The sequence below is a fragment of the Embiotoca jacksoni genome, unplaced genomic scaffold (genome assembly GCF_022577435.1).
Source record: "Embiotoca jacksoni isolate LCO1_2020_lvr unplaced genomic scaffold, fEmbJac1.0.p SCAF_32, whole genome shotgun sequence".
Taxonomy (NCBI): Eukaryota; Metazoa; Chordata; class Actinopteri; family Embiotocidae; genus Embiotoca; species Embiotoca jacksoni.
The window spans coordinates 2002897-2029269 of NW_027185384.1; the positions used below are offsets into that span (position 1 = coordinate 2002897).

The window sequence follows — 26373 nt, forward strand, 5'->3', positions numbered from 1 at the left end:
ACTTCAAAGTCTCTTTTGTGACTGGCGCCTCGTAAAGTTTTGCTGGCGTCCCACTTGCTGAGTGGAGTTTTTAGACTATCTTTTTGTTGTTCGTGACTAAACAGGGAGACTGTTAGTGTTTTCTGACCTTGGGGAAACTCAGTGTCTCCCACAAATTGTTATTAATGCAGTTGAGGCACAGGCTGCAGGGATTATGTTGGTGTTTCCAGCGCTCTTTTTTTTTTTATCGTTGACTGTGGATCCTTCAAGCAGAGCTTTGGGTCAAATTCATTTCAGCACCTCACGCATCGGGAAATCGAGTTAAATGGCAGATTCAAACCAGCGCATCGGAAAGTGAAAGCTTTTTGTTTTTCGTCTCAGAGCCGGTTCAAGTTTATCTCCAGAATTGATTGGTTTGAAAATGAATTTGACCCCCAGTTTGATCTGCAGCAGTGCATGACAGTTAACAGGCGCCATGCAGTGTGCAGGATTGTATACAGACGTGCAAAGATATGAACACGGACCATTCCAATCGACTATTTACTGCTAATGTGCTTCATTAGAGAGGGGGCGTGTTTCATCACCTTAACCAGCCAGTAGAGGACAAGTGATGGACAAATAGCGAGGGGTGGAGTGGTTGTTATGGAGACAGCATTTAAAATGAAGGTCACTGGATGGAGACTGATGATGCCCATTTTCAATGAGTCTATATAGCTTCATATATGAAACGCGTAACTGAAGATAGAGATGTGAGAGCAGCCGACGGACAGACAGAGGAGACAAACAAAGAGAGTGGATTACCTGTAGACTACGGAGAGACTGTGTGTGCGCTCAGTGTTTGTGTTGAAAGACCAACTGAAATGACACTTTGAGCCACGTTAGCTTGTATATAAACAGAGCCTCACGCCTCGTCTCGCACTTATGCTCGCTAAATGAGCTACCAAGCAAATATTTTAATTGGATATTTAGCTTAATCGGTTTCCTGTTTATACTTCCAGCACACAGAGTGCAACCATAGCATGTTGTTTTGAACTGAATTTCTGGTAGTGTCCATCATACAACAACATTCCCCTTGTTTAATCCTCCGACAAGTTAACACTCACAGTTACAATCAAAGACGCACACACACCTCTCACTGCACGGTACACCAGCACAGACACTCAAATATGTGTTCAAGTATGAGAGCGAAAGCACGAGAGGGAAGAAGGCTGATGGAGAAATTACAAAATGAATCAAGATTTATTATTGCTCACTTGAGACATTAGTCCAGTAAGTGTCACATAAACTGATGCTCGGTGGGTTGCAGAGGCGCTCGGATGCAATATGGAAAGTAAAAGAATTTCATGTGCAGTTAAAGCGGTGTGATCGTGATGCTTTTTCGGTTGTTTCATACAGTGTAACGGAATGAAAGAGAGAAAAGCCTCTTGAAGAAAGATTTTTAAAGGACTGCAGAGGTAGATAGTTGTAGAAATAAAGAGTATTCAGTGTTGTGAATGTAGTGTGTACAAAAGAACAGCAGCTATTAAAAACCGCTGACCCTGAACTGATCCTCAAAGGGAATTTGGGAAACAAGAATAACAGGAAATTCTTTCGTTTTAAAGGTTTTGCGTCTAATCCTCCTCTTCCAGAAATTCTTCAAACTGCCACAAAGTTGTCGAAACTTAAGTCGCTGCTTCTTCTCTTATGCAAAGAAGATAAATCTGAGACCGGCAACTCTGTAGGGAAACCAAAAGGAATTTGAATTGCACACTAAAAGTGCAAGGGAGGATGGAGAAGTTTGAAGAGTAAGTAAGAGAGAGGCAACAAAATGAAAAAAGGGGAGAGCGTCTTTGAAGGCACAGCGATGAAGACATGAGAGGGACGAGGCGAGGGACGAACACGGACATGAAAGGAAGCGAGCAGAGAGGGAACGAGAGACACAGTAGGCCGAGCGTGATTTGTAACTCTCGCTTAGGCCTGTCGGTGCCGATAATGGCCACCGCCGCCACGTCGCTGAATATCAGTTTTTTTGTATGCTCTATCTCTAATCTTGCCTCAACCCCCTGCCTCCGTGCATGAATTTTAATTTGTGCGTTCGGAGCCTTTGTGACCCGCTGTGGCTCTGTTGTTGAGCCGTGTGGTCGAAGTATCACGAGCTAACTGCAGGCCTCGGCAATTGTGTCAGCCCCGTTGAAGCCAGACACCTCCTGCCACCGGCACAACGGATTGTTGGTGTTTGCACCCGTGCTGCATAACAAGTGTTCATCAATTTAGAATGCATTTATAAAACATGGTACAATAACTAAGCGTTTACTTCCATCGTAAAAGATGAACAATATGAGCATTAGGAGGAGAAGATGAGCCGAGAAAACCTCCAGCAGTCATGGCTCGGTTTGTGTTGTTACTCTCTCGGTGATGCTAACTGTGTAATGAAGCACACTTAATAAGCTATAGGGCAAAAATAATGTTGAGACAGTAAAGGACGCAGGACAAAATGGGTTCGGAGAGAGAAAGAGCAAACGATAAGGAACTCTCCACCAGCCCTCCCCCCAAACCCAACCCAACCCAACCCACCCTGCTCCGACTCTGTGAGTCATTACTCCGCTGTGAAGTAGTAGCCTGGTGACTCCAGCTCTGCGCTCTATTAATCAGCCTGGGAGCTGATCTATGAACTGCACTCCTCTCGCAGGCGTACAAGTTGGTGAGGAGAATGTGGAAGGCATAAGTTTGGCCACAGAATGAGCCCAATCAGCTGCTGCCTCAGGTTTCGTAGTCTTTGCAGGGAGCGGCGAGTGGAGCCCCGGAGACAACGTTTTTACTAATAAGCCTGCAGCAACATCACTCAGTTTTAAGGGGCTTTCTTTTTTCTTTTGCACAGTGTGTGCAGACGTTTAAAAATTGAAACTTATCACGTCACGTTAGTTTCAGGAGTCAGAATCTCCCAGTTAAGATTTTATTCCACTTTTAGTTCTGGATCAGGACTTTCAGTGTAAATACTGGAGAATCCAAAAGTCAGGTGGCTGTTATTTCAATGTGTAAATACATATTTAATTAACATTTGATATCTTCTGCCACCATGTATATGTTTATTTCTACTGTATATATTTTTTTTTTTTAAATTTAAGAAACATTTTTTTATTATTTGAATTACACATAGCTGCTTTGTCAGGAGCAACAAAAAACATAAAAGAACTTTTCACAGCACTGAAAAATCACAAAATTACAAATCGTGGCATCACTGACAGGAATCCCCTAAAAACATTTTAAAAGTTGTTTATTCTGAGCGTCTTTCACACAAAACAAAATCCTTGAGTATGAATTGAGTAAATTCTCTCTAATCCTATTTTCCAGTTGCAGCTCCAGATTGTGAACCATAAACCGTGTCTGTCATCTTAGTTTTAGTCATTATGGATTTCTGTAAATTTAGTTTTAGATTTAGTTTTGTTAAAATACTAAAATCCTCAATTTCCCTTTTACCTTTACCTTTAAAAACTGCTTTACATTACTGCTGATTAGTTACTGCTGAATATATATTCCAGCTTTGACATTTTCCCCCAACGTGCGCACTTGGTTTGATGATTATTTCCTCGGCAGGAAATGTTTGCTGATTGTCCTCGAGTGAAGTTTCTGGCATCGTCCTCATTCATATTAATATAAATAGAGTTCCTCACAGTCAGTGTAATTATAATCTTCTGGTTCAGCTCAGATGCTTTGCTCAGCGGCGCCTCAACAAACTGTAAACTCCTGCGCACATGCCTTCATCTTTGAGTTTTAACTTCAGCACCACATTTCACGGATAACGTCGCATTTCTTTCCACCGGTCTTCCGTGTTTGTTTCTTCCCGCAGATCGTTGTACATTGGACCTGTTCAAAGCCCTCCAGGCAGAATGTAAATGTCTAACATACAGTCAAATTCAACTTCGCATTTACGGGCCTCTGAACACAGCAGCCGTCGGTGTACAACACCTTTTCAGGGGAGCCTTTGAAAATGCAGCACACATAACACTCCTCTCTTCTTCTGAGGTATAACAGACTGAGGTATAACATCCGGCTAGAAGTCTGCGGAAATCAGTATGTTTCATGCACGGGTGCAGAAAGTCTGCTCCCGTGGAACGGCAGTTACTCCCTATCTAGATTAAAAATGTCACAGCCTCTGAACAGAAGTGAGGCAGACGGAGACAAAAGCAGATATCCGGTATCTACCTGTGTTCTTTGTACCCAGATGTTTATCGCCGCTATTAGCTTGACAGGAAGCAGATGTGGAGGAAGTGACAAGTGTAATCCGTCATTCCTACACCAGAGTGTGCATGTACCGTGTGTGTACATGTGTGTGTGTGTGTGTGTTGTGTGTGGATGTCTGTCCAGAGACTGCCTGCAGGCCTGATTGCTCTGGTCCCTCTTCCTCGCTCTTAACCATCTTTTCGGTGATTACCTTGCTCTACTTTTCACTTCCGTCACAATCTCTGACTTTTTAAAAAAAAAATTATTATTATTATCTGGCTGAGTCGGCCTTTTCTCCGCGCTGCAGCTGTCTACCTGCACGCTACATCTCCTCCCATCATCTCTCCCTGCATCTCTGCTTCCCTGTAATTATCTGTCTGCGTGAACACTCCCTCTTTCTGGCTCTCCGGAGGGGAAATGACTGATAGCTCTCTTACGGCTTCCCATCGGACTAATTACAGGTGAAACCGTACGATACTCACACAGACTCTAGTGTGAGACCTAAATAAGAGCATCAACCTTGCTGTCTTCCACTCCCTGTTGCAATTTGTGTTTCTCTACTTTCTTTGTTGTACTTTCCTTGATATCATTGGTCACGGAACGCTGTTGTTGTTGCAGTGTTGTCGGATCAAATTAACCAGGTGTTGATAAAAACTCTACAGTGTGCGGGCTATGTTTGCTTCGAAAAGTACACGACTACCTATTGATGAGTGTTTTCCAAATTATAATCTGCTCAAAAACATTACAAAAATATCCCTGCACGCTGCCAATTCTTCGGTTTAACGTGATGTTTTCATGACCTCCGAACGATGATTTGTGTTTAAAATGTTGCATTCACGCAGAATTAAAGAAGAGTTTGAAACGATACAGCAGAACCCCTGAAATAACAGCTTAGGTTTAAAATATGTGATTATTTTAAAGATTCTACCAATAATTTTTACATATTTTAACTTATTGACTATCACAAACATACACATTCACAAACAGGTATTTCTCAAACCATGTTAATGTAATTTTTTTCAACTTTAAACGCAGCTCATGGGTTGTTGTCATCTCTAAACTCTGAAATCTACTATTCACAAATTTACATTATGCACTTAAACTGCATTATTACACATAATTAAACGTTAAATATATGACAGCACATTCGAAGTTCACTTTGATTGATGACAAGCGTGTGAATGAATTTTCATAACTAACCAACATGAATAGAAAACAGCCGCCTGTAAGAAGAGGAAAACGTTTAAAACTGTATGCGTGCTTTCAAAAGGGGTTTGACAAAATGCAAAGTATATTTGATTTGTAGCTAAAGTTTTCAGTCACATAGTCGTGTTAGAATAAGGACTTTGAGCTGTGCTGACACTGTGGTTCGTGTGCTCTTTTGTTCCTTAATGGAGACGTACGGGATGGTTGTTGTGTTGTTACCTTGCCAGAGAAACTCCCAACAGGAGTGACGTCATGTGGAGGAGAGCAGTGTCGGTTCCCGGCTGCAGACGCGCTAACCTCGGCTGCTGTTTGGTGCTTTTACAGGGCAGCAACGTGGTGGAGGACCAGGACCTGCTGGAAATCGGAATCCTCAACTCAGCCCACAGACAACGTCTCCTGCAGGCCATCCGGCTGCTGCCCAGGGTCAGTGCTGCAGACGATCCAACACTCGCACAACAGCATCTCACACAGCTCGTTGCAGTGTGTGTGTGTGTGTGTGTGTGTGTGTGTGTGTGTGTGTGTGTGTGCGCGCGCGCACTGCAGTGTCAGGTTCATAAACTGCTTGTCAGTTCAAGTCTAAATATCAAGTTGGACTTGGTCTTCACTTTGAGCTGCACTCAGTCCTTTCTGTTTGATATCAAATTCAGCAAATCTTCTGCTACATCTGTGTTTCTGTGTGATATAACTCTGTGGGTGGTTGGATTCCTCTCTGCATGGTCCGCCGAATACTTGAACTAGATGCCGAGGAGTAGGGGGGATTCGAGCAAAGAAGCACTGAGCTACGTTATCGCTGCTTCCAAAGCACATCAAATGAAATGATGCGAGAAAAAACTAAATCCATATCTTCCTGCGTTTGTAAAAAAAAAAAAAAAAGGCCAAAAGGTGCTTATTGATTGTTGAAGTAATACAAAGAACACTTATAGGAAAGTTGTTGCTGGCTGCTGCTAAATGTTAGCAAGGTCAAATGCGTGAGTTTGAGACTCAAAGTAAGATCAAAGGTCTCCAACTGCGCTGAGTGAGAGCAGGAAAAAGGTAGCCTCCAAAAGAGAGGACAGAGAGAAAAGAGAGAGTCTGAGCTCAGAGATAAGCAGGTTTCATACAGACTCCAAGGAAACTTTGATCTGCGGTCAGCAGTTCACTCCTCTCATCCCCCACCAAACTTATCAAAACACTGTAAGAGATCAAACCTGTTAACTTTTGTTGGCTCTCACACACTGAACTTAAGGTGGATGCTGAGGGATCTTTGTTTGAAGCAGCATGAGATCTCTGAAGCTGTTCTGTCAAAAATAAAAGGAGATGAATTTTGAATTACCTGCTACACTCGGCAGTCTAAACAATAACCTGCTTTTGGCGTTTTATTCTGACCTTTCACAAAAGTCTGTGTTTCCTCGGATGTAAGCCACAAATATAAGAAGCAGCTTCCTCACCTCTTTCCTTCTGCACCCTGGTGAAGTGGGGAAGGTCTTTTACACAGAATAAATCTTTAATGCAGCTCATGCAGAAATGAGGTTATGAAAGAAATTGAAAACAAGGCCAGTGCAGTGCAGCAATCCAATATAAAATCAACAGAATTTAAACAGCTGTCATGTTATATAAGAAACGGGGATGTAGGCAGTTAGCATTTGTACAGAATCTTTCTTTAGATAGCAGCTGTTGTGCCACAAAGCTCCAGGTCAAAGAAACAAACCAAACGGGCAGAAAAATAACACATCCTGTGTTCTCTATATTCATGATGGCATGGAGGGAGAACGAATCACATCTCCTATCAAATACTGTATCCTCAGTACTGCAGGAAGAGCAGAAAAGTAATAAAAAACTGTTTTTCTTGCAAGATGACATTCTTCCCTCATCTGTTTCTCCGTTCTGTCTGGACCGAAGGTGCGGCCCGTCGGTTACGATGGCAACAACCCCACCTCGGTGGCTGAGTGGCTGGAGTCTTTGGAGCTCGGCGACTACACCAAGTCGTTCCTCATCAACGGCTACACCTCCATGGAGCTGGTCAAAAAGATCTGGGAGATCGAGCTCATCAACGTAAGTCTCAAACCTTCCGTCACCTCCTTCAGCAGCGATGGAAGAAATGTCCGCTTTGAAGGACGAAGCAAATCCAATGACGAGGCAAGAGATTGCATGTGAACCAGAGCTTGCTTAGCTGTCAGTGAGCTGAATGGGCGCGCTGGCTGACTTGCTCCTTCATGACCATTAACATGAGGACTGCAGTTTACTTCGTGTCGACTCCACATACACCGTTCTCCTGCTTTAAACAGTCTCAAAGAAATACAACAAAAATCTGCAACTGAAAATAGCCCCCAACAAATGAACCATTTCATCCAGGAACATAAAAAACTGCAGAGCTCAGCTGTTTGAGGAATTTACTGAACCTTTTTCAAAAACATGAAAGCATATTCATGACCTATTTTTTTTAAAGATTTACACAAATGGGCAAAGTTGGAAATCATTTAAAGACAAATGAATGCATTGATGCTTTCGGAGCTTGTATGGAATTTGTTGACAGAACGAAGATATGAGCCAGCGGGACGGATACGGCGGTGAAGTAATCCTTCGCTGCCACACAGCACTATCTCAATATAAATTCATGTGACAGGCTAAACTTCTCCAACCCGCAGACAGATATAAACTCCACCTTTAGGCCAAAGAAAACCTTTTTTTTTTTTCAGCTTAAACGCTGGTTTACAACAGATATTCTTTGACTGTAATAAAGCTGTCACAGCCGGAGCTTTGTGAAGCTGAATGCCTATTGGTTTGTGTCCTTATCTTTCACCCGGGTGACAGAGGGAACTTATATCGCCTCCTCAATATATCGCTCTGGAGAGCACGAACTTCATCCTTCGGCCTCTCACCCAAAACACGCCTGAAGTCGATTTGTGAAAGTTGCCTCTGTGGGAAAGATGCCGAGGCCGTTCGGCGAAGAATGCCCGTCAGGCATTTCTTCTCATTACCTCGCAATGCGTGCCGAGAATACAAACAGAAGGCAGCTGCCTTTTTGCCGTTTCATATAACATTGTATTTTTTTCTTGCTTTTCCTGTTTCTTTTTTTCATTTTTTTTTTCATATCAGCTCTTCGTCTTGGTGGTTTAATGGTTACAGTAATAAAGAGTTGATGGTGTGCAGCTGCTGAAAGTTGAATTCTCTGTTTCTGTAAATGTTAGTGATGGCGGATGATAACAAGGTTTGACATTTGAGCTCCTGTGTTGTCACAAGTGGTGCAGGTTAACGATTAAATTTTTACCAACATAAAATCTTCACGAGAGAAGTGATTTACTGCGGCCTGATGTCATGGGACAGATGCGCTCCTTTGATGCTGCGAGGGTAACAAAATCAGGCTGGATTGCAGGGGGTCGCCCGCCTGGCTGATTTCAGAGAGAGAGAGAGACAGCGAGAGAGAGCGAAATAGAGAGAGAGAAAGGGAGAGAGAGAGAAATAGAGCGAGAGAGAGAGAGAAGGGGTGTTTTTCTTTCCCAGCAGCAGAGGATAAAGTGATGAGTGATCAGCTGGAGGAGGTGGAGAGGGAGTTATATAAGCATGTGGGATGCAAGATGTTTCATAGCGCTGGGGATACCGCCTACATGCTGCACTGCTCTGTGTGTGTGTGTGTGTGTGTGTGTGTGTGTGTGTGTGTGTGTGTGTGTGTGTGTGTGTGTGTGTGTTTCTGGGTGCATATGCAAGATAGGAAATGTGTTATTATGCGCTCATGTGTTTATGAATGTATTTGCATGTATCATACTTGAAAGGCAATATTAAACGACACATCAGCTCTTTCTCGCAGGTGAAAGCAGGAGAGCCTGTAACAATAAATGATGTGCATATTAAATCAGACCTGCATGTGCATGTAGATAAATATATTGTATAACATACAGATTCGGTCTGTAATAAGGAGTCACAGAGTTCTGAGAAACTACACTGCAGTGCAAAGTGAAGCCACTAGAGGCTGCACAAGTACACAGTATGGCCAGAAGTATTATATTTGTCCACATGCTTTTGAGTACTGAGATTGCTTTTCATATTTTGGGTGAGGCCTGTTTATTCCACGTTTGTGGAACCTTTTAAGGTTCTGGACTGTAGTTTGTTATGGAGGTTTGCTAAAGGTGCTTTTGTTCAACATTATAATACCACCGTGCTAAATACAAAGCTGAGGAAGAAATGCTTATCATTATTCTGGGTTTTATGTCATTTAGTAAAATTGAATTTTTATTGGCATAATATTTCAATTAAATCTGAGAATTTTAAATCTGACAATGAACTGATATTTATCTGTAAACTCATCAGCAGTTTGCTGGAAAGTACTGTCTGATACTAAGTTTAGAGAAAATAGAGACGGTGTTCCACGGGTACATTTTCAAATAATTAATAACAATGAATTGCTAATATAAGCGAGGGACATGGAGGGATTAAGAGACAAATAGGTGCCTCCAGCGTTTAACGAACTATTAATAAAACCCATCAAATTTAAATAAGAGCTATTCTGGTGTCGAATCTATTTTCAAATTTCCCAGATTTAATGGAGGTTTTCTAAGCATGCACTGTGCAGCTGTATGGTGGGTAACGTTACAACATATATTGAGACACTGTCAGGAGATATACTTTACTGTATCGTATCCTGGGGTCAACACACAGCATACACAGTGTTACATTTAGTGAAGAGGCGGATTTACTCCTGTAGTCACTGCGCAGGTTAACGTCACATTGAAAGAAACAAACAAGGGAGGTAAAACACCTGCAGTATAAAAGGATCAAAGAAACACGTGACGACAATCACTGCATTTGACTGAGCTGTGCGACGTTGTAACAGGAAATGCTGAAAAAAGTTACTTCAAAAAGAGATTCTTACCTGTCGCTTCAGTCCAGGTCAATTCAGTAATACCTGTGCCCAACAGGGTCATCCACAAATCTAAAAGGCAGGTTAGCATACAATTCAGTATGCAGATTGAATTAAGTTTGCAGTATTGAATGAAACTAAAAGAAATATTTACTTTGGTTTAAATGGAACATTGATTTATAGAGCAAATGTCATAGATATGTTATAAACTCAATGCAGTTTACTAAACTTGTAATTACTATAGTCCTAAATTGTATCGACATATCCAGGAATCATCCCAGGAATATTTCTAGGGAGTCATGGGACGTGTCACATGAAGTGTTCCCTTTGACTGGTCTGCAGAGAGCCCTGCCCTCGACCCCGTCCGACAACAGAAACACAGACGGTGAACCTGGCCTCATCACAGGGATTTCATGTTTCTTATCGATTTGGTGGGAGTGCTTGTGACAGAGCTTCTCTCTCTGTGTGTGTGTGTGTGTGTGTGTGTGTGTGTGTGTGTGTGTGTGTGTGTGTGTGTGTGTGTGTGTGTGTGTGTGTGTGTGTGCTGAACAGACTGCGCTCTAATGACTGCGCACCACTGCAGCAGCACACTGTCGCTGAGGTCTCTGGGGGGGGATGGAGAGGTCACTGCTGTACCTGAGAGGTGTGTGTTTGTCAGCAGAGATGTTGGAGTGGAAGAATAAGCCAGAGCGATGTCGGGAATGACACATGGATGTCGGAGAAAACGAGGGGATTGGGAAAAGAGTGAGAGAGAATGAAGAGAAGGAATCTTTAAAAATAGAATTACCGACCGCTGTCACATAATCACCAGGTAACATATGCTGCGGTGAGGGAGACTCGGGAGGAGTGTTAAGCATTGTTGGGAGTGTTTTAAAATAGGATACAAGTGTGTATAGGGAGGGGTATGGCTCTCTCTCTGTGTGTGTGTGTGTGTGTGTGTGTTTGTGTGTGTGTGTGTGTGTGTGTGTGTGTGTGTGTGTGTGTGTGTGTGTGTGTGTCCTCTTGATTGGGCACATATGTGCAGTCCTGCTGTTGTGGGATTAGAGGAGCATCTCGAAACACCATTCAATCCTGCCTGTCCTCACACACACACACGCACGCACGCACGCACGCACGCACGCACACACACACACACACACACACACACACACACACACACACACAAAGACACACAACATACTGCAGACAGAGAACAGGTGCATCTCTCACTCTGCAGTATTCAGTGTGGAACTGTGACATTGAGATTTTATGTCATCGGAGCGGATTGACTCGTCTGAGTCACACCTGTTTCAGGTTCACTGTTAGATTTAGTTTGCATGAAGGATACTAATTTATAATCCATCTTCATTATACGTCATATTTTTGTACTCGCTTTAATTATAATAACATCTATTCTTCATCTTACCAAACATCTCAAAAGCAGAGACCAACTTTTAAAAGATTAGATAAATTCTTTGTAAGTCCGACATAATTATTATTATTTCATTTTTTTTATGTCAAAACAGATGGTGTATATCTTTTTTTTTTGAAAGATACTATTATCAAATATGCATGTCCTTTTCCTGTCATATGTTTGAACATGTAAATAGCATACAAACGCTTACACAAATCACAATGTGACAAAATGTTTCTTTTTATTTCACATTGATCTAAATGAAGCAAGTTAAAAACAGAAATTGTCAACAACAAAAACTAAATCTGTTATTTGTTCAGACACAAACTGTTTTTACTGATTTAACTGCTGATATGTGGGAATAAACAGACATTTCAGCAGGGCAAGAAACAAGCGGTCAGACACACCGGTTTTTAAAACAAGTTTATTATTTAAAGCTAAACTTATTAGAAAGAGAGGACGAAGAGGAAGAGTCTGAGTTCGACCAGAACCGACCTCTGGTTCAACTACGTGTACAAAATGTTGTCCTGTGAAATATGAGACTAATTTCCTTCAACACTTAATATTGAAGTAGAACCAGCAAGCACTCTTCAAAAAACCACAACAGAGTTAAAAGGAAACAAAGACCAAAAACTAAGACCTGGGCTGTAAGAAGCTGTGATCCTTTAACATGAGTTTCAGAGTAAAAGGAGCTGAGTCAGTATCAGTCCTTTATTATAAAGAACAATGTGTGGACATGCAGTTAATCTAATAAATGTATGTGAAATTATTCATGGCTGAAAGAGTTGGTAGGTTTCAGTTTAAGACAAAAAAAAAAAAAAAAAAGGAGAGAAACGAGGGAATCAAAAGGACCTGAAATGAAAACTCATTAAATCAGACTTTCATTTTTTAAATATTAAACTGACATTAAGAATTTATGAGAATTCATTATTAAAATTGGTCAAGTAATATCTGTGCACACACTGCTTATAAATGAAGTTTTTTTTTTTTACAGTGTTCAGATTTAACAAATCACTTTGCACTGAGCGCACTCGGATCATTTTGTTTCACCTACAGCACCAAAATGACTGAATTAGTTAACTGAGCAGTTTGACAATTTTGATGATCTTTTTTTCGACTAAACCGAGTACAAATATACAAAATTTGGCGGCAGCAGCTTCTCAAATGAATGTTTTCTTGGCTTTATTCCTTGTAAATGGGCGGCTGTGTGTGAGAGGCAAGCAGTTTGTGAACGTCTTTGGGGAGTTGACATTTAAGCTGCTTTACGTCCCTAATTTTCGAAATTAAGAGTCACATGAACATTAAAACAAAAACAAAAAACAGACAGATGCTACAGTATGTGAAAAAACATGAATTAGTTTGCAACAAGGATGATTGTAAAAATAGTTAATAATGAAGATCAATCAGATCTAGAAATATGCATCTAATACCACAGAGCTTTCTTTGTTTTTGGTTTGAGGCGTGAGTTTCTTGTTTCTCTTTCACAGTAAAAAAAAAAAAAAAAAAAAAAATGAATGGACCCCGTCATATGCATATTCATTTCCCTGCAGTGCAGTGAGGTGCAGACACATCCCATAACAGTCCACATGGTGGCGCTGCTGCCTCTCAGTTCAGTCAGACTTTGCGTTGAGGTGAGGAAAACACAAAACAACTGCGTCAAGGCTCCAAATTGCTCTCACTGAAAGTGAGTCCTCAGAGAGCTGCGAGCGAAGCAATTACAAATGGATTTCATTTGTGAAAGATGCGTTCGCGACGTTGGAGTGCAGATAGTTTCTGGTCCTTAAGGAACAATAATTCCCTTCATGTTTTCTAGATGAGTGGACCCTGTTACCAGAGGAGGTGGCCTTCATTCTGTGTGTGTGTGTGTGTGTGTGTGTGTGTGTGTGTGTGTCCTTGGTCGCCAGTGTTTTGTTTTGAAAATGGGAAGTATTTGATTGAAGCTCAGAGAGGATATAAAGTTTAGTCTTTTTGTATCCCTCTTTTCTTGTTGTGTACCATCACACATGAAAGGACTTCAATGTCTTTATGGATGTAACCTTACGTTGTATATCAATTATCATACTGTAGGTTACCATGGCAACATGTGACACTTTCAGAAAGCGTTTCCAGATAAAATAATCAGATTGAAATTGGTGTTAATGGACAAATCCAGTAGAGCGCATTAAATATTTCATAGACTATGCTGCAGGTTTTCTTCAGTACTTCTGGTCACTAATTAGCGGTATCACTCAAACCGGCCTGAAACAGTAGTTCCCAACCGTTTGTGCTGTGTTGTGACCATTTGAAGTATTGTCACGGGTTCAAAGAGTTTATTAGTTTTTGTGAGCTGTGAGATGAATTAAGTAAAAAGTAGATTATTTCTCTCTGAAATGTTGTGAATCACAAGTATAAAGCAGTAAGAATACTCAAGTAAAGAACAAGTTACCTAAAAATATCCCTCGATTTATTTATCAACTCCTGACTCCGCAGATTGGTTGAAAGGTTCCAGCCGGCGACCTCTGACCCAGTCTTTGATATTAAACGGAGGTCCGCTGGGTACTAAGAGATTGGAAAGTCTCTCCGGATGACAAATCTCTGTTGTTTCATCATCGTGGCCGAACCCTGGTGGAGTACAGTAGATAATGTAGGAAAGGCTTTTGCTTCTTCATGCCACATGTCTCTTGCATCTCTTGCATGTGAAGGCCTGTTCGTGTGTGTTCATACTGTGTAGGTGTGTGTGTGAGTGTGTGTGTGTGTGGGTGTGAGTGTGATTCACCTACAGGGTCTGACTTGTCCCTGCATTCCTATCGATTATTACAACATGCAGCTTCAGAAACGGGGAATGTGCTCTGAAAACCTCCGAATGAAGTGTGTGTGTGTGTGTGTGTGTGTGTGTGTGTGTGTGTGTGTGTGTGTGTGTGTGCGTTTGTTTGCGTGTGCGTGAACTGAACGAGGGGTCCAAAATAAATTGAGGACAGTCATGAGATTTCAGCCTTTCTTCTACCGCTTGTACTTGGTTGCCATGACGGCTACTAGTTACCATAGAGACTGTGCACTTGGTATAAATGAACTGAAATGTGTTTGTGTGTATGTGACTGTACTGGATTGCCTTTGCCTGACACTATTCCAAATATTCTGAATGTGTGTGTGTGTGTGTGTGTCATATTTCTGTGCTTATCACCTTCTTTGTCACCTCTCCAAATGGACAGATTGCCTCACATCCCAGCACCAGATGGTTCCTGCCTTCGTTAGACACTGCAGGATTGTATACCTCGTACAATAAAACCTACACACACACACACACAAACGCACACGCGCGCGTGCGCACGCACGAGCGGAGTCCCGCACGCTTCCACACTTCTGATAGTTTAATTAGTTCACCGATTCACAAGTTTCCTCATCAAAAGACATGTACGCGTGTTGAGATCCGTAATCGCAGCCTGCGAAACGCTTTTCTTCTTCCTATGTGTACCCGTGTTCGCCGTGTTCGAATTGTGCAGGGCTCCGGTATGTGTGAAAAGGGAGGGGAGTAGTAGCTGGTGTTAATTTTCGTGTGGGCAGATTTGCCTCAGGACTGCAGTGTACTTCACCGTCCCTGCCTGCTGATATCGCTCTCCTGCAGCCTTATTTGGAGTTTTGCACTTCCTGTTGTAGCGCTCGCCGCGCTGCAGATCGTGTGGGAGGCGTCGGGAGAGAATGTGTGTGACCCCTGAGTGTGCCCTGATCCCGTCGCTGCGCTGCAGATCAGTAGCTGCTGGTCCACTTCTGCTTCGCAGTCAACATCTTCACGTGTTAATTCCGCTGGAAACAACTGGGGGGCGATTAATCTCTCGTCAGGCGTTTGTTCCGGTGCTTTGGATTATGTATATTTTAACTTGTGCGAAACAAGTTATTAACCTTTTATTTGTCCTTAATGTTATGAATAATGACACCGAAAGGTGCATCAGGTCTTTTGAATTTGATCTGAATGATCACAAATTCATTAGTTTAGCTTTTTGTGTTCTTAAATCTAGACCGACAGCCATCTGGGGTCTTTTCAAGTTTTTTTTTTTTTTTTTTTTTTTAAACTGCTGCGTTTTATCAATTCTGATGGATTTTAAGGCAGCAAAATTCAGTGAAAGCATGCAAATTTAGAAGTTTTCTTGGATTTGATTTTGACAGGCGAGTCCATTTCGCACGTGTTGTAGTTTTCAACCAAAGAACGTCTAAGATGCGCATTGACGCTCACCTTTCAAGCTAGCACAAACAAAAAGTCCCGAAAGTGCTCCTTAAAATAAGAAAAAAAAACATGAGACTATAAGAGGGAGTCATGCTCTATCTTTGGTTTAAACCAGTGGATCACATAAGAGGACTCTTGTAAAGACAGAAATAGTCAGAATGACGTCAAGCTTTGCAGGCCAGATTTCCTTTATGTGACATTTGCTGTTATCTATAAATACTCTCACAGGAAAACATATGCTTCGTTGAAAGCATCACACATCCTGGTGTTTGTCTTGTTGTGTTAGTTTATGGATTATCCAAGAGACTTAAGTGAAGCATATTTGTGATTGATTTCCTATTGTAGATAAGTGTGATTGTTTGCTAAAACGTCCCGCATGTATTTCCATATTATGCAAGCCTGCTCAGTGATGACATTTCCCTGAAGTACGTGAGGCCTAAAGGAACACTGCAGGAGGAATAATGATCGGATAAAGGGGAATTTTTTTTTTTCTGTGCTCTCAGCTATTTCCTGTCAAATGCTTGCACTTGTGTGCGTCTACAGCTGAGCAGAAATACGTGATACTCTGAAGACTAAAAGCAGAGTTGCAGAGGGGAAGGCTGTATTTTGGGGTTGTGAAAGAGTTTTGAAGTCCCATTCATTTTCTACAGACACTGTGTTCGGTTAGACTTGCAAATGGTGCTCCTGCACAGGTTGGGTTGGCGTCATCTCTCCTGGTTAAAGGGGCCACGGAGGCCTGGGGATTAGTGCACTGACCATTAACAGCAACATCCCAAATCTCTCCTCGGTCATTACTGGTAATCTCTCCACTGTTTGGTGTCCAATAAAACCATGAATGCCCCCCAAAAATAACGTTTTCTCAAACTCCCTTTGTTGATGCGAGCCGCTGCTTTAGGCTACAGCTTGTTGTTTGATGAAATATCAAAAGTACAAAGTTGTGTAGCAGAAGGAGAAAAGTCAAACAGTGATTACCAGTCAACAAATGTTGGCCAGAAGCTGAGGATCATGTTTTGCAGAAGGCAGTTATTCAGCAGGATAAATCAATCTTTAAATGGATTCTGGATCAATCCAGCAACGACAGTAAGGAGATTTGTGCTAAATTGCGACAACAATGCATTCTGAACTAGTAACAGCTCTGACTGGCTTCTCCTCCGTAGCAACCGTGGCTAAAGCTAATGGCGGTCATGTTTACAACCTTTTAGTATGCTACAGAAACAAGGTCCAAGGAATTACAACTGAGATCAACAGATAGCTTTGTTAAATTATCCAGGAGACCCCTGTTACGGTGAGAGTTTTTAAGGATGTTATTAAAAAGAATAGTTTGACATTTGGTTTAAATTCAGTCATTTGCTTGGTTGTGGGGAGTTGGATGAGACGGCTGATGTCGCTCTCATGTCCGTACATGTGAAGATGCAGGGAGCTGTTGTTTAATTTAGCTTCACGTGAAGTGTGAAAAGAGCCGCTCTGTCCAAAATGAATGAACCAAAAAGCGAGCTTCGTTATTAGTAGGATTGTATTCCGGTTAAAATAGCTGTTTACTGCCGTTTCCAGTCTCTGTGCTAAGCTTACCGTCTGCGGCACTGATCTGCCCATCCAACTCTCTGCGTACAAACATAGTTCTCCAAAATGTCCAACTACTCTTTTACTAGAAAAGTCACCGTGAATAAAAAATGTTCTTAGTTTGGTATTTTTTTTTTTTATTCCATGAAACGGTGATTTGAGTGTTGCTGAACTCTTTCAACTCATGCAGGTCACAGGCACATAAACTTACGCTCCGTACGAGCACAAGCTTGTCTCGATACAGGCTCAGCGTCTCCATAGTGACGAGATGGAGGAGGACGAGGAGGAGGAGGAGGAGGGTGAATGTAAACTGGGCAGAAAGAGAGGGAGCGCGGGGAGAGGGAGTGTGTGTAGAGAGAGAGAGAGAGAGAGAGAGAGAGAGAGAGAGAGCTCAGGCAGAGACATGTAGGAGATGTAGTCTAGCTGCCGCAAGCTGAAGAAAGAGGAGGAGTTGTTCAGCGCTGGAAATCTGCAGAGAAAGTGCGGGTGAGAGAGAGGGAGACAAAAGCTGGTGGTGAGGAGGCGAGGAGTAAAGCTAGGAGAGCGTGGATGAAGAAGAGAGAGAGAGAGAGAGAGAGAGAGAAAGAGAGGCAGAAGGAAGAAACACTTGCCTTGGACGGCAACAGTGAAGAGCTCAAGAGGAGAGAGTGAGAAGAGACACAGCAGGGGACCAAACTGAAGACTACTTCTGAAGCTTTCATTTGGAATAAGTGCGTGTTTGAGGAGAGGCGGGTAAGCTGACGGGGTGACGGGATGGGGAAAAGGTGATGAAGGGATAAAGCATGAGCGAGAGAGAAGAGACGCGAGGATGAGCAGCAGTCCTTTTGTTCTGCGCTTGCTGCTGTTTTAGGCATCTTTCATCTCTTGCTCACTGAGGCTGAGGTGATTACAACACACGTAATGGGTTCACGGTGCTCAATCAGCACTGCTGACTGGGCTAATTTACTGGCTGTGTGTGTGTGTGTGTGTGTGTGTGTGTGTGTGTGTGTGTGTGAGAGAGCATTTTGTGTGTCTAATCCTCGAGTCACCTGAGACAGTAGACTTTATAATGAAGTATTGATTGAGCTTTGATAAAACAGCTGCAAGGTCTCCTTCCACAAGTTTTTGTCTCCAGCTGGGGAAGTTTGGGATTTTTTTTTTGTTGCAGACATTTAACTCCAGTTGCGTAATAGGCTGCTCTGACGGTGAGTAATTCGCTCGACTTCATGTCTGCGGTGTATTTTTAAAAAAAAAATTTTTCGCTTTCTTAGTCAGCGATTGTGAGACGTCAGTCGGAAGGTGTACCAAGTCGTCCCGTCTCTACCTGTCCCAAGACTTTCTGACAGACATAAAGTCCAAAAAACATGCCTTTAACTTTAAGTTACTCTATTTCCAAACTGAGTCAAGTGATGCAGAGAGAAAAAAAGAAGCAGAAAAGATATTACTCCTACAGTTAAATCCTCTCAAATCCAATTGCTGCCTTAATTTATGTCCCATCCTTATTTGCATGCACCAACGCACTCCAAGAACGTGGCGAGAGAAGTGAAATCTGGGACAGGACGGAGAAACAATGTAGTAGCTTGAAAGTGGGATGTTTGTAAGGCTTCGGGTTAGTTTGCACTGCCAACATACCGATACACATTTAACTGATAATCACTACGTATGAGAGAACTATGAACATTTATAAGCAACAGGAGGGCTAATCTTGCTGTGTCCAGAATTTAAACCAAAGCTTTCAGATTCTGTCTGTTACATTTCCAGATGCACTTTGGTGTAACACAATGTTACTTTTCAAAATCAACCAAAGAGGCAGCAATCATTTCCACATCAAGCCGCCAAGATAATAACTCGATATTTTCTAGCCTGCATTAACTTGTTTTCCGAGGCAAAATTGAAAGTACGCGACTGTAAAGGTCAGTAAATGAGGACCTTGGTGGGAGGTAAAGAATGAGACGGGTCCCAGCAGGAAGACAGAAAGAAGTTGTTTTTTTGTTGTTGTTGTTGTTGTTGTTTTTTTGCCCAGCTGTTAAAGAGCAGAGCGGAAAGACAGGAAGATTGAGTTGGAAGTTCTGCCTGATGCCGTTTACCTCCGACGCCGGCCGATCAATCATAATCCAGCCTCGCCTCCCATTCATCGAATCGTCACCATGGCGAGTCATTGCCATAGATTCCCCGTCAGTGACCGGCATTAGTCAGTAGGCAGCCCGGAGAAACCACAGCATGATGGATGAGGCTGTGAGAGACATTTCATGGACAAAGGCTTTTAACGGGCTGTACGGTCACCGGCGTTTTAATACAAAGGTTTTCTTTTTTGAAACATCGTTTTGCTTTTTCTGATGGTATTTCTATCACAGCAGTTGTTATTCTATTTATTTTAGATCAAATAAATAGAATCTTCTGTTCTGTTTATATTCAAGGTGTTTTAGCATTAAACTGGGTCACAGAGCAGAGACCACGATGAGACAACTATTATTCTACGCGGACCAAAAACGAACTGTTTCCCTCTGAAACGTTTGTCTGTATCGGCTTAAACTCTGTAATTTCTCTCGATGTGTATTTTGTGTATTAAAAAAACAGAGTGACATGTACAACCTCGGAGCAGACAGAAGGACAACGCATCTTGCTTTGGGTTTGGTCTATCTATAGCACCACAGCTTTGACCTCACCATTACCCGCCTGGAACATTTGGCTGCATTTAATTTGCTGCTCTGATGTGGCTTCATTCAGATACCCACATTTACAGTAGAACGGACACTTTTCCCATCTTAAATACTAAAAGTTAAAAAAAAATATATTGTTACAGTTTCCGATGCAGCGATTCCAGTTTCCGTAGTTGATTGCTTCAGATTGGACGGCAGTAAACATCAGCTAAACACACGGTAGATAATTCACCTTCCTGCATTAGCTGCTGGAAACGAGCGTCCTGCTTCATCAGGAACAACACTGACACAAATGTCCCCCCGTTTCTCTCCTCAGTTTGAAGTTTTCCAAACCACTCGGGGAGAATCGTGAAGGGAGCGCACAGCAGGGTCCCATCCAAAGCTGTCCCTCAGCAGAGAGCTCACAGATGCACATATGGCTGCTACAAGCATCCTATTAACCTGATCTTGTAGCTGGAGCCTTTTTTTTTTTTTTTTTTACCCCCCAAACAGAGCATGTATTGTATGTTCCGTGCGTCATTGCCTCTGACTCCGAGCAGCTGTTGTTTTTAAGGCCTGCAACGTACACAACAACAACATAAACATCACTGTACTGGGTGCTCTGTGGCTGGGGCAACCCATGTCATGTCAAGTGAACATGCTCCACAACCCTGATTCGAACATCCAGACCGGCGATGAAAAAATTTGAAATGTCACCTTGCAAGTTGCACATTTGTTCCATATTAGCAAAATAAGTCAAATATGAGACCCGAATCTGTTTGTGATTTTTTTTTTAAATGAATGTTTCTTTGCCTTTCTTGTGTAATGGAATCTAAATCTTTTATTTACATAGCCAGCATTCTGAGACTTGCATCTTTACAGTGTGAGAAGACCAGAGGTGGATAAACTCTTTGAAGCACCCACTCCCAGATAGTATTGTGCACTGATAAATACACACAGGCGTGTGCACTGCTTGGTGCCTGAGGAGAGCTTGTTCTTCTCTGCAGTGTGAAAATTGGTTCCATCTTGGGGCTTTGAAGTATTTATTAACCCAAAAAAATATCATACACCATTTCCTCTCTCGTCTTATTGGGAATTCAATTCATGAGCTCCGCTGTGTGTGGTAGAGAGTGTGTGTGCGTGTGTGCGTGTGTGTGTGTGTGTGTGTGTGTGTGTGTGTGTGTGTGTGTGCCTGAAGAAGATTTGAGAGATCTTGTTTCAGTCTTTATCCTGCAGTATTTACACACACACACACACACACACACACACACACACACACACACACACACACACACACACACACACACACACACACAAACAGACAGACAGTCTGTGCTTCCAGTCACAGTTACAGATCTCGTGCTATTAATGGAGATATATCTGTCTCCATGTAGGCAGGCTTATTAACAGTCCGCTCTCATTGGCTACCTGCTCTCTCAGTGATGAAACAACTCTTCCCATTGGTCCCTGTTGGAAATCATTTTCAACACATCACTCGTAACTCCCCTCCGCTCTCCGGTTGCTAAGCAACCAGCGGTCTCTGGTTTCCCTCCAGTGTTCCCCCCCCGCGATGTGGTGTGTGTGTGTATATATATACTGTATGTGTGTGTATATACATATATACATATATATATATATGTATACATACATATATATATATATATATATAAAAACTCTACATACTGTGTGCGTATGTGATTTTATATATATAATATGCATATATTTATAGACACAGCACACACGCTCATACGTATATAGCTCATGGTTTCTTCTTCATGAGCGTTATATGTTGTGTTTTTGAGCGTGTGTGAAGTGTCTACCGAATCCAGACAAATCAATACTAATCATTCCAGCTGAAAAGCTCCACCTCCCAACAACACACACATTAAGTGAGGGATGGAGCGAGGAGAGAACGAGCAGAGGAAGGTGGCTGGCTGTGATTAAGTATTTAGGGTTATAAAAATGTCAGTGATTGGGGGTGAAATATGAGACAAGCCTTGTTGCTGCGAATGTCTTTGCCTGTGCACATTATCCTCGTTCCGTCACTGCTCATCCCAACAAACTCCACTGATTGCCGGACAGGAGCTAGTTTGGACTTGTTCTGTTTTATATCCCGTTTGAGCAGACAGATTTAGTACCTCAGTCTGAGCATGATGTCTTACGTTTATATCTCTTTCTTCACAAACAGTTTAATATGTCTATCGTAACTATAGGACTCAACAGGACTGTTTCCCGGATTTTAGAAATACTCGGGTTTTGGGTACGAGACACGAGTAAGACATTTCTGACCGGCCATCAACCAGTCACGACTAGTTGCCTGGCAACTGCTCCAAGCCAATGAATAGTCCTTCACAGTAAAACCGTGTTGTAAGTTGTTGTAGGAATCAAGCAATGAATTGTTAATTGGTATTTTTTTTTTAGGTGCTGCTAGAAACAGTTTGTTAGCTTCAGACAGTGAGACTTATTGTTTTTCCCCCTTTTCCAGTATTTATGCCAAGCGAAGCTAACTGCTGTCTCTTGTTACATGTTTGCTATACAGAGATATAAGCGGTTTAATTTATTTTCTAAAGATGTGAATTGGCAACACAAAAAAAAAAATCATAAATTTCACATTTTGTTTATTTAGAAATTCAAAAATGTTCAAATTCCCTGTAAATGTCCCCTGCTGACATGACAGTTTTTTTTTCTGCACTATCAAGTATTTAACTGGGGTGAAGAATAGTATTTCTCTTTTAGTTAAGTTTTTTTAGTTGTTTGTGTGTGTGTGTGTGTGGGGGGGGTAGAAATACAATGTGTGTTATCATAGATTGTAACCTCCTGCTTGTGTTGTGTTGTGACCTTGAGTTCTTCAACAACAGCCACAGCCTTGCACTCAGCCTCTAAGATAGCATTCAGACACACGCGAGCTATTTACTGATCAATATTGCCACTCGGTCGGCCTGTAATGTATTCTGACCCGGGCAATTTAAGCAAGCTTAGTCCAGTGGTTCTTTGATCTGTAGAAATCGATGGAGGTTTCTTAAAAGGGTTGAACCCCAATCGTGCTATTAGGAGACGACGCCCGGGGGGAGGGGGGGCTGCAGAGGTCTGATGATATCGCCGAGGTCACGACCCTCATAGTCTGCAGGGGGAGAGGTGATTGGTCATATTGACACCAGCCTGGAGTTGGTGGATGCACGCAGTGAAAGCCAACAAACAGAGATGGACCAATCGCATGCAGTTGCCATGGCTGAACAGAAGAAGCCCATTTAACTGCAGAGCCTTTTATTAGGCCGACACACACTATTTATTCCCTCTCACTGTCTTTTCTTTAGCCTCTCCCTCTCATCATGTGGATGTAGAGACCACAGAGAAAATAAGGACAGAGTTTGTGAGACGAGAGCAGATGATGAGAGGTAATTTGAGGTGAAAGGAACATGGACAGGAAGTGGAATGGGGGTTAAGGGAAGGAGGGTATGCGGACGATGAGAGGGATAGTTAGGCGAGTCACCGTAGATTAACCAGGAGCAACGAGACTGACGGAAGAATTTTTTACTCTCCTCCATCTCCATCATTAAAACTACGTGCTGGCTTGAGCACAGACAGTGACTGGACTGTTGGTTCCCTCGTCGGGTTTCACGCTCCAGTGAGCCGACCAGCTTCCAACCTCCCCTCCAGTATGAAACGCAGAAAAGGCTTTTTGTCTCCACTGTCCTGAATGAGAGAGGTCATTGTGAATGTCTCCAGTCACCGACGCTTTCTCCTCGTTTCTTTTCAAAATATGTCACTTTGTCGCAGCCGTCGTTATTCTGGGTTTTGTCTCGTCTTTAAAGAGGTCAGTGTGTTCTCAGGATTTGCTTTTTAAGTTTAAAAAAAAAAATCATCTGACTTGATCTGCGGTGGCAATAATCTTGAATATCTGCTGGGACATGTTTTTAATTTGACATGTTTTGATTTGTTACTGAATTAAATGATTTAACAGCGGGAACCGTTCACATAAATACACAAGCGCACGTATTTAAAATGGCGAGACCTCCGATAATTTGCAGTAGAGTTGTTGCAGTGAAGATCGAGCAGGCCACGGCGTGGAAGATGTCTTTTAGAAAGCAACGGCTCCGTTAACCGTATGTGTGGCACTGGCCCCTAATCCGCTAATCAAGGCTGTCCAACCTGGGCTAACGGGAGTGCTAACAGGATTAGTGCATTGATCGGCACACAAAGAGAAAACAAACATGACGGTAAAGCCAAGCAAACAGCGTCCCACATGTCTTCATAGCACGGTAATAGAATCAAGAGCAGAGGCTAAGTGACCGTCAGTGGACTTCAGCTGCTCAGTGACACCACGGTTATACAGCAGTGTGACTACGGAGGCGGAAAAATCATAATCTCGCGCATCTGAATCTGTTTTGTGTTTAAGCAGCCACCGATTGACACGAGTTTAATATTTCATGAAAATGTGATTTGACAAGCACCGTGCAACACGAAGAGAGAAAGAACTGAAGACGAGTCAGATGTTTATTCACCCTGAACACACCAGCTGATGTGAGATGTTTCACTGAAAAGCAGCAACGTTGACAGTGTAGTCGTCACATTTCTGTAATCAGGACTCGTTGTTAAGTGTCTGACTAACGACCAGCTTCTGACATTTCGTGAGTGTTGTGCTGTGCTTAAACTTATTTTTAAATTGTTCAACATTTTACCACGTACTGCTCTGGATGCGAGACACCAACACTGTGCGAAACCTTTACGGGCTTGTAGGATTTTAAAACTTACATGAATCTGGACATAAAATATAAACTGATTGTTTTGGCCTTAAAGTCTTCTGAGGTCATTTAAAAAAAAAAAAAAAAAATAAGTTCAATGCACAGAAAAGGATAAACCTTAAAAATACAGTATATCTCTGTCTGTGAATCTCACGAATGCTATCCTGTCACTGATATTGTCTCGAGAGCAAAGAATTTAACACCAAATACACAATTTACTCCGGTTTGAGTGACGTTTACTGAACATGACGGAGCTCAGCTGCTGTTCAGCATTTTTGACGTTCTTATCAACAAGATAAGGAAGTGAGAAATTAATTCTGGTTTTGGTCTCGTCGTATTTATTGACGGTAAAAACATATCGAAAATGTCCGACTCGTTCTGTTGTCAGCATCTATCTTAAACGTTTGCCAAATCTTCGCAGACAGAGAAACGATGTCCTTATCCGTTCTCATCTAGTTGCCGACGTGTTAGCGTGCTGTTGCAACAGAACGTATAAGGTTATATCATCTGAGCGCTCTGAGTTGATCTAAATAGAGTTGAGCTTGAATTAATGCGTAATGAGTCCCATAGCAATAGATGGAGACAGGTGAGGGGGGGGGAGGGGGTGTATACAAAGGAGTGTATGTTGTGGTAGCTCAGCACTTCTCCTGTCACTGTATACAGTTGCTATGAATATAATCTGAATGCGAATGTGTGGGGGGATGTTGCTGTGGAGCATCGGAGGGAGAGTGAGACTGTGTTTAAGCAATAATGGTCGGGTTGCATTCGAACTCTCCTCCATTCAAGGATAACGATATAATCTTCTTCCCCAGGCAGCGAAACAGCTGTTTGGGCTGTTGGTGTGTGTGAGTACACATCCACGTGCATGTGGAGGTTTTTTTTTTTTTCTCATTTTTTTTTTTTTTTAGATGAGTGTGTGTGGGTGAATGCTGCTGCTGCAGCTCTGTGTTGCTATGGTGACAGTTGAACTTCAGGCTGAGGTTGAGGCTTCTACTGTATTTGAAGTAGATGCTGTTGCATAAGTCAAAGTGTAACGCACAGATTCGCACCATGCAAAGCAATTACTGGGCTCTTTCTAGAGTGTTTGTGTGTATTTGTATGAGATGAAACTGCTGAGTGAGGACCGGTGTCACGCTACTGCCCCTGAGGACAGGGGCAGGAGACTGAATATTTCATAAACTCTTCTATTTACTAAAAAGAAAAAGAAAGAAAAATAATCCATCATCCAGGTCATTTTGTACAGCGTAGGGTCAAAGGGTCGAAGGCTACATTTTAACCATCTAAGCACACAGTGTAAAATACACTTTTACACAGTGTATTGGGGTTCAAATCCACTTTTGCTCATTTAACGTTAGATAACCTGAGTGCAGAGTTCAGGGACATGATTCAGAGGGATTGTACTCTTTCTCTTCGTTGCTCGTCGTGTGTTTTTGGACTTAAAATGAAAAAAGTGTCATCTCCCATTCCCTTTAAAAGTCAGGAGTGCTTGCCGCTTTGGGGGATTGTTATTGTAACTGCAGAGTAGCAAGTAAGAAGGTTTTTGTTGGTCAATTGCAGAATTGCTTTCACCTCAAGATCGTGACACTTGCCATTAAAACAAACATGTATGCTGAAAGAGAAATGACAACTGCTTCAGTCAGAAA

General features: G+C 42.2%; 1 protein-coding gene across 7 annotated transcripts in view; it reads left to right on the top strand.

Moving 5' to 3' along the window:
• Nucleotides 1-26373, top strand: part of anks1b (ankyrin repeat and sterile alpha motif domain containing 1B) — a 193822-nt gene that overhangs the window by 143427 nt on the left and 24022 nt on the right. For 6 of the 7 annotated variants that reach the window (XM_069164827.1, XM_069164826.1, XM_069164825.1 and 3 more), the window contains 2 exons: nt 5710-5808; nt 7264-7416. In XM_069164827.1, the coding sequence (XP_069020928.1) occupies nt 5710-5808; nt 7264-7416 (252 nt within the window). Of the gene's footprint in view, nt 1-5709; nt 5809-7263; nt 7417-18187; nt 18253-26373 lie in introns of those variants that run through there. The other variant, XM_069164830.1, reaches the window with a different exon arrangement.